General features: G+C 26.1%; 3 protein-coding genes across 3 annotated transcripts in view; all 3 read right to left on the reverse strand.

Annotated features, from left to right (window-relative positions):
• The window catches only part of Phum_PHUM418210 (protein C9orf138, putative), a gene marked incomplete at both ends in the record, with an annotated part of 2,319 nt that extends 1,719 nt beyond the window's left edge, over positions 1 to 600 (reverse strand). Inside the window, 3 exons of the mRNA XM_002429017.1 lie at positions 22 to 275; positions 359 to 488; positions 575 to 600. Of these exons, the coding sequence (XP_002429062.1) occupies positions 22 to 275; positions 359 to 488; positions 575 to 600 (410 nt within the window). The remainder of the gene's footprint in view (positions 1 to 21; positions 276 to 358; positions 489 to 574) is intronic.
• A 3,099-nt stretch (positions 601 to 3,699) lies between these two features.
• On the reverse strand, positions 3,700 to 6,179 carry Phum_PHUM418320 (phosphatidylinositol 4-kinase type-II, putative; the record flags this gene model as incomplete). Its single annotated transcript, XM_002429018.1, has 7 exons — positions 3,700 to 3,843; positions 3,927 to 4,154; positions 4,234 to 4,479; positions 4,683 to 5,015; positions 5,309 to 5,427; positions 5,631 to 5,723; positions 5,948 to 6,179. 7 exons carry the CDS (start codon positions 6,177 to 6,179, stop codon positions 3,700 to 3,702), a joined length of 1,395 nt encoding a protein of 464 aa, XP_002429063.1.
• Positions 6,180 to 6,984: 805 nt separating this feature from the next.
• On the reverse strand, positions 6,985 to 8,496 carry Phum_PHUM418330 (Cyclophilin seven suppressor, putative; the record flags this gene model as incomplete). The annotated part of the gene is made up of 6 exons (XM_002429019.1): positions 6,985 to 7,153; positions 7,259 to 7,509; positions 7,602 to 7,794; positions 7,895 to 8,066; positions 8,149 to 8,263; positions 8,335 to 8,496. 6 exons carry the CDS (start codon positions 8,494 to 8,496, stop codon positions 6,985 to 6,987), a joined length of 1,062 nt encoding a protein of 353 aa, XP_002429064.1.
• Between the last annotated feature and the right edge of the window lie 431 nt (positions 8,497 to 8,927).

The raw sequence follows: 8,927 nt of genomic DNA on the forward strand, positions 1-8,927 counted from the left end.
TTCTTATAAGCAGGCTTGCACGAAATGGCTTTATCGCCCCCGACGCCAGTAAAACTAAGTCTAAATGTTGTTTCCTGCGACATGGGCAACGAAGATGGACGAATGTTTTCGACGAGGGATCGCTTTTGAGGTTTGCAATCTTTTAACATTTCAACATCGATTGCCGGGTAGGATAATGAATAAACGGTTCCCGATTCTAAAGCATAGGCTGGCTGTCTATATGTTGATTCAGGTTTGAAAGAGCGTGGTACCTGAGGTTGTACGTATTTCATTCCCTGATCCAAAATACAAACAATTAATTTTCGTCTTCTTCCTTTTTTAACATTTAAAAAAATTTTTTTTTTTTTTTTTTTGTTACCCTTTGGTCATTTCTTCTTTTGCATTTGTTACAAGGGCTACACCTGATCTTTGCTGTTGTTGTTGTTGTTGTGGTCGTAGGCATTTTAATGACTATTTTCGGATAATCCTGCGGTAAACCCGATCTCAATCTAAAAAAAAAAACAAAATTTTGTAAGGGGGGGGGTGAGGGGGTATATATTGAAATGACGTAACGATAAATAAATTTAAAATTAACATACCCGGATCCCGTGTTGTGTTCATTGCAAGGCCTGAAAGAAAAGTAAAAAAAAAAAAAAAAATTAGGGGAGGGAGGAGGTGCGAGGGGGGGGAAGGAGGAAAAAAAGAAAATTAATTAATAAAATTTTACTCACCCTTCAGCAAGAGGTGGCATTTTTTTTAAATAAATAAATTAATTACTTATGTATGTATCACTTAATTAAATAAATAAACGCAAAGTTTTTTTTTTGCACGCGAGAGAAGAGGGGGAGGGGAAAGATAGAAAAAAAAATGCAATTAAATCCCTTTTAAAATAAACATTTACGATACCAAAAAAAAAAAAAAAAAAGTGAGAGAGAAAAAGATAGAAAAAAAAAGAGAAAGAAAAAGAAAAAACTTAGAAAATGCTGATAATGGTTATCGCCATGATGTTATTTAATATATTTTTTTAAATCAAAAAATGTTATTATTATTATTGTTTTTTTTTTTTTTTCTTTTTTCAAATTTAAATAAACATAAATAAAAACAAATTAATAATAATAATAATAATAACTAACGCCGCGTTTCTAACTTTAAATTTTTCTCTCCGCCCCTTGCCCCGCCCCCCCCCTTCGTAAAATTAATCAATCGGCCATTCATAATTTTTTTCTTTTTTCTAACTAAATAATAATAATAATAATTTTTACTAATTTTATCTACACTATATATACATAATTGATTTTTTCCTTAGGGATCTTTATTAATAATAATAATAATGATGATGATGATGATGATGATGATGATAATCGATTCCTTTGTTCTATTTTAAAAATTAATTCAAAGCGTGAAAATTTAAAAAAAAAAAAAATTATTATTATTATTTAATGATTTAATGAAATGATTAAATATATATATATAAAAAGTACCGTCGTCGTTACCTATTAATTATCATTTTACTCATAATAATACTCATAATAATAATAATAATATTAAAATAAATTTAAACTTGCAAAAAAAAGAAAAAAATTCACAACAACAAGAGGATTTTATTTTATTTTTGGATAAAAATCGTTATTATTTAATCAATAATTTATTTTTAAGGCATCGTTTAAATAAAACAACAAAACAAGAAAATTGTTTAAAAATATATTTTATTATTATCATTATCATTTTAAATATGTGTACAATCATATATATATATATATATATTTATTTATTCATTATTATTATTATTATTATTATTATAAATAAATATAATAAGTTTTTATTTATTTATTCTTCTCTCTACGATTAAACGATTAAGATATAAAAATTAATTAAATTACAATAAATTATTAATACTTAATTAATTAATTAATTAAAATTTAATAATAATAATAATTAAATAATCATTTGACTAAAAATTTTTTAATATTGTGATGGTATCATCATCATCATCAGCAGAAGCAGTAGCAGCAAGAGTAGTAGCATTAGCAGTAACAGGGGTAGCAGTAGTAGTAGCAGTAGCAGCAAGAGTAGTAGCATTAGCAGTAACAGGGGTAGCAGTAGTAGTAGCAGTAGCAGCAAGAGTAGTAGCATTAGCAGTAACAGGGGTAGCAGTAGTAGTAGCAGTAGCAGTAACAGGGGTGGCAGTAGCAGGGGTAGCAGTAGTAGTAGTAGTAGTAGTAGCAGTAGCAGGGGTAGTAGCAGTAAGAGTAGTAGTAGCAATAACATTCAAGTAACCTAATTAATTTTTTTTTATTGTAAAATAATATAAAACATTTTCTTTTTTTTTTGGGGGGGAGGGGGGGGTTATTTAAAATAATAATAATAATAATAACCCATATAAAAAATTTCTTTTTTTTCAATACGATGATAATGATGATGATTTAACAAAAAAAAAACAAAAAAAAAACAAAAAACTTTTGTTCATCGTCCATAAATAACGACATTTATTTATTTATTTATTTTATTTTATTTAAAAAAAAAAAATTATTTAATAATAATAATAATTTGATTATACAAATAATAATACAAAAAAAACACAAAAATAATAATAATAATAGTAAAAAATGCAAAATATATATATATATATATATATGTGAATGTGAAAAGTAAACCCCTCGCATACAAAAAAAAATTAAAATATAAACAAATTAAAATCGTCGGCGTGTATTAATACGCTAACAATAATAATAATAATAATAATAACTAATAATAATAATAATAATATCAAAACATCCGTAATGATTTTGATTATAAAAAAAAATTATTATTATTATTATTATTATTAAAAAAAAAAAAAAAACGTATGATATGTTATACAAGACAAACGTTTTAAAAAAAAAAAAATTAAATTTAATTAAATTAAATATATATATATATAAATTTATAATTAAAGCTTAGTAGATTAAGGTACTAAAAAATTTTTCATTTAATATTTTTCTCGGATTAAAAATGTTTTTTTTTTTATATTACAAAACCGCAAAATCCAAACCGATTTCCCGATTGATTGATTGATTTTTGTTTGTTCTTCCCTTTTGTTATTTTTTTCCGAGGTTATCATCCTTATAGTGAGTTAAGTAAAAAAACTATAGAATAAATCATTTTACTAACAATATTATTATTATTATTATTTTTTCTCTCATTTCAAAAAGCTATATTCTGTGTGTTTGTATATATATATATATATAATTTGCATTTAAATCTACTATAATATCATTTATTAAAATAATAATAATAATAATAATAATAATAAATCCATTATCATCATCATCACCTTTTTTTTTTTTCAATTGAAAAACGAATGATTGCAATCGGTCATGTATATCTTCTGCATATTGTTTTAAAAGCTTAGCCGAAATTAAATATTTTATATATATATATAATAATAATAATAATAATAATAATAAAAGTTAAATTAATAATAATAATAACAACAACATCTCAAATCGATTAAGGCTCTTTTGTTAGGCTTTGATTCCGATCAATAAAATAATTAATACTTTTTTTATATTAACACCATGAAAAAAATGGACTTTTATCTTGAAAACTTTGCGTGAATGAATCACCAAACGATCGAAATTTCGATGTCGTTCCAACTCTTCCTTTTAATCTGGAAAAAAAAAAAAAAATTAATGGTTTGCAACGTTTATTTAATAGATTATGGGGAGGCATTTGGATAAATTACCTTTCTAATGTCACAGAATGCATTTGAACTAATTGTACGGGACTTTTACCATCCATTAGAGCTTGTTTTAAATTTAATATTTGTCCTCTCATAACGCTCATTTGCCTCTCGAACAAATGACTATCGAAACCTTTATCCATCTGTAAAAATTAAATATTCCTTGCAATAATAATAATAATTTTTTTTTTTTTTTTTTTTTTCAGGTTGGCAAACATTCCCTCACCTCGAACAAAACTTTCAAATCGTCCACAACATCATCTATAAAACTTTGATCACTCACTAAGGGTAACAAATGTTGACGAATATCGGAACTGAAGGGGATTTTAGCCTGGGGTAACCATGCCCAATAATAAGGATAAGCTCTCCACGAATCTGGATGCTTAAAAGGAAATGCTAAACCGTTGTCAATTGCAGCTATTTTTATTTTCGGGGATTCGTTTCCCGGCCATTCCTTTAACAAAACAAAAAAAAACCGTTAAGTATTTGAAACGTATATATATAAGATAATGTGTGAATTCCAAAGTACTAACGGTCACTTCCGTCATTTCACTTCCGTTTGCATTTATCGAAGGTTTACCATCACCCGAACAATATTTAATTAACCAATTATCGTTTCCTCTATCCGTATTTCTAATTATGTAATCCAATGCTACGAGACGTTCGAATTGTATTTGAAATTCCGTTTGTACAACGGGGGGAGGGGGTTCACTTTCGAATCTTTTCAACCAATATTCGGCATCCTTATACCCATCGACAAACGTTTGAAAAGACCCAACCTAAAAAAAAAAAAAATATAAAATTTAGGCGAATTCTTATCGTGTAATTAATTATGAAATATGGCGGCGTTACTAAAAAAGATAAAATTTGAAAATAAAACCATATTAATTATTATGATATTCAAGGACGAAAAATGTGTTGAACTTGAATATTTTATCACGATATTTTATTGATTTTCCTTTTTTCTTTTAGAAAAACCTACTTTTGGTTTAAGACCGAGCCTGTGAAATCTTCTTCCTACTTTTGGAAACTGATTGCTAATGGCAGTTTTAGTTTTACTTTTTTGGCGATCTAAACGTGAATAATGGAACGTTTCACTGACTAGTTTGACTATTTTCGTTTTTGGCACCACATTTAGTTGAAACCTGCTATCTACCAAATAAGCACCTGCTTCAGATAAATATCCTTGATTTGGAATAAGGCAAGATCTACCGAAGCAACATGGACAACATAATTTATGCATCCATTTGGTCCATTTTGGATTTAGGTGACCATAAGGCTCTTCATTTTTAGGTTTGAATACCCCAATTATTCTCTAAAATATTATAAATTACAATTAATTATAAAATTTTATATCATTTTGCAAAAAAATGAAGTAATGAGTAATAATAACGCAAAGACAAATGAAGGACAGATAAAGTTCGACTAAAAATTTTCTTTGATATTTACTCGCTGGAACTAATTTTAACAACAAATAAAATATATTTTAATATTATTATCTCATGTATTACTCACTAAATAATACAAGATTAACAAGTGTTAATAATAATAAGTATCATAAGAATTAAAATGATAAGTATTATAGTAAAAAAAAAAAATGAGAATTACCCCTTCTGGATTTTTGCAAAAATAACTACCGCTTGAACCTTGAGAAATTCTTTCTGGAAAAATTCCATTTTCTATAGCAGTTTCTGTATCTTGAATAAGTTTTGCAAACTGAGGATCATCTAAAATTATTTTAAAAAAAAAATATTATTATTAAAAAAATGAATCACATAATTGAATAATAAAAATACAACTAATAATACTTTTATATATACTTTTTTAATTTCTAATTATTATTTTTTTTTTGTAGGAATTACTTCATGAAAGAAATAAATAATGGAGTGTCATGAGTACAATTTGATGGAAATGGCTCTGTTTTACCTACCTGAATATATGGGGTTTTTAATATTAATTTCATTTAGCAGGGAGCCATCAACAATAGTTACAACAGGTAGAGTAAATATTCCTCTTGAAAAAACTAGGATCAAAAATATAATAAATAATAATAAGAATGCTGTCAAAAGGAACAACCATATTTACAATAACAGTTTTGTCAAATCAAATATTTAGCAGGATAGCTGAAGTATTGGGAGTAAAAATTAATTAAAAAATAGGCATATGAATAAAAAAAATTTCCCCTTGAAACAATGACCATACTGTAAGGAAATGTATATTTAAAAGATAAGACTAATGATGTAATACCTGAAATGTGATTGAGAGGTTGTATATCATCACGGGAGAGTAAAGGTTCATTCTCCCGATTAGTGCCTGTTGAATCAATTGTGCCTTCGTTACTGGAGCCCACGATGTTGAAACCTACGTCTGGTAACAAATCAACGGCGTCAGAACCTACTGAGCACAAAGATAAAGAACCAGCTGATACTGCTTTATGCAATTCGTTATTATTTTTTATGTTAGGTTTTTCTACTGTCATGGATAAGTACAATTAAAAAAAAAACCTAAATTCAAAAATGCAAAAATCATAAGCGATTCATTAACAACAACAAAAAAAAAAAAAAAAAAAAAAAAAAAGAAAAATTATTTTTTAATATTATTTTTGTTAAAATTTTACTAAGCTATAATATCACAGCAAAACATCTGACTACTAAGTTAACTTTTTTTTTTTTTTTTCTTAGTTGGTCACATGTAATCGTGGCAATACAATTTTTAATTACGTGTATATAAGTACATGTCAACTGTTACACATTTGACATTGTCATTTTTAATCAATTTATTTTTAAACGTACCTTTTATAAAATTATTTAATATACTCTGTTTATTATACGTTTATTTAAATGTTGTTTGTTAACTAGTCAACGGTAATATTTTGTTAAATTAAAAAAATTATTTGCAATAAATAGAAATGCACAGTTTTTTTCCTCTTTTCAATTAATTATCTCTCATTAATGTAAGAACAACTGTTTAATCAGATAATTAAAAATTTAATCCTAATTAACATTTAAAAAAAAAAAGTCAGAATTCAAATTGTATTCAGATTAGGGATAGGTTATTCAAAAAATAAAATATAAAGTTTTAATTCTTCATTTTTATTATTTATCAACTAATCAATTGATAATTTTTTATAAAATTAGATTCAGTTTTACTTCCTTTTACCAAAACTAAAAATGACGGTTTCCAATCTCTGACAAGATAACTAAAACGACAAAAAAAAAAAATTTTATTTTATCGATTTAAACCTTAAATCATTTACATAATTATATTAATTTATTTATAATTGCTTACTTTCCAGAAGTGAGAACCTGAAGAAGTGTTTTGTTTAAATCTACAGAGTACAATTTACTTCTATCAGATCCTTCATAGTATATGGATAATGTATTCGGTTTGTATTTTTTAAATGTATCCCATGGTGGGGATTCTGTGAACATTTCGACAAGATGATCGAAAAATCTGAAATCAAATTTGAATCATTAAATATCTGGCAGTTTTAAGATTTGCAGTGTTTTAATATTTTTTTCTATGGAATATTGTTTAAAAAATAATAATTTAACATACATATCATTTTCATTAAATTGTTGAATGTAATCTGACATGGAGTACTCTGGATAGAGGAAAAAAACAGGCCAATACAAAGTTCCATTTTCTAAAATTGGTTTTTCCGAAGCAAACTCTAACGAATTCAATATATCTCCATCTACTTCGACTGGAATATTACGATCCATGACTGCTGATTTAACTGCCTCTAAAGTTGAATGAAATTTTAAATCTGCTTTTTTTTGCTTTCTTTTATCTCTTTCTTGAATTTTCTAAAGTACCATGTAAATAATAACTTTAATTAATAATAATAATAATGGAAAAAATTTTGGGAATGATTCAATTACTCAAAATTTTTTTCAACCTTATATGTTTGAGCCTCAGACTGGATTTTTATCGCATTGGCATCATTTGGACACATTTTAAGGATGTCATTACAATAATCAATGGCATCATCATACATTTTTAATTTTAAACAACATTGAGCAGCTTTTATTTTTGCTTTATGATATTCAGGAACAAATTTTAAAGCCATTCGACAATCAGCCAAACTCGATCTGTAAGAGAAAAGTTTTGTAAATTTAAAAAGCATTAATTTTTAATTTGAATAAAATTGTTTAAAAAGATAAAAAGGAGGTTCACCTGTAAACAATTTACCTGTAATTTCCTAGATGATAATGAGCAGCAGCTCTATTGCTGTAAAGCTGACTTTGAACTTCATTGTCGTTACAATTTTTGCGAATACCTTCAGTATAACTTATAATAGCCATTCTATATTTCTTATATTTAAAATTAAAATTTCCATCTTCTTTGTATGATTGTGCAAGTTCTTAAAATACATTAGTATAAAAAACACATCAGTTTTTAAAAGAATAAACATAACTATAGAATGATTTTTAAAATATAATTACCCAATGGTGTGTTTTCATTTTCATCATACTTCAATTGCTGAATCCCTTCTAAAAGAGGAGAAAGTGTTCCATCTTCAGGAACTTTGGTCATAAAAAAAGGATGCTTTTCCATCTCCTAATATATAAAAATATGGTTAAGATAAGAAATATAATTTGTTTATTAATAAAATTGATTTAAAGTATTACTTCTTGCCATTTATCTTCTGGCCATCCTTCTGTATATCTTTTTTTTTCAAGTCCATCAATGAATTCATCCAATTCTTTATCTAGTTTAGCAGCTAGAGCTAGCCTTTCTTCATGTGTCATAGGTTTTTTTTTTGCACCATTATTTTCTTTAGTTGTATCCATGGCTTAAAATCTTTTTTTTTAAACTTGTGCTGCATTAAAAATACAATATTTAAAACCCCTTTATCAAAAAAATTGGTAATTTAATGTTACATATTACTCAAAGCTTATCATGTAACTTACTTTTATAAATATCGTAATTCTTAATTAAAATTATTTTATTATAAGGAATAAAAACATAACTGAATTATTAACAACATGCCAAATACCATGTGTATTTTATTCGTTATTGCGCATGTCCTAAATGGGGCTCAACATTTCACAAGATTGCAGAAATATTATTGAGATTCATTATGTGATTAAATTAATTTTTTAAACCATTGTGTGAAATATTAGCCAAAATAATTACATGTCAGCCATCTTGAATAAGAAACCCTTCCTTAATGCTTAACCACTCACTGCTAGTTGGGTTATTTTGTCTTAAATAAATTATA

The sequence above is a fragment of the Pediculus humanus genome, genomic scaffold (genome assembly GCF_000006295.1).
Source record: "Pediculus humanus corporis 1103172108186 genomic scaffold, whole genome shotgun sequence".
Lineage (NCBI taxonomy): Eukaryota > Metazoa > Arthropoda > Insecta > Psocodea > Pediculidae > Pediculus > Pediculus humanus.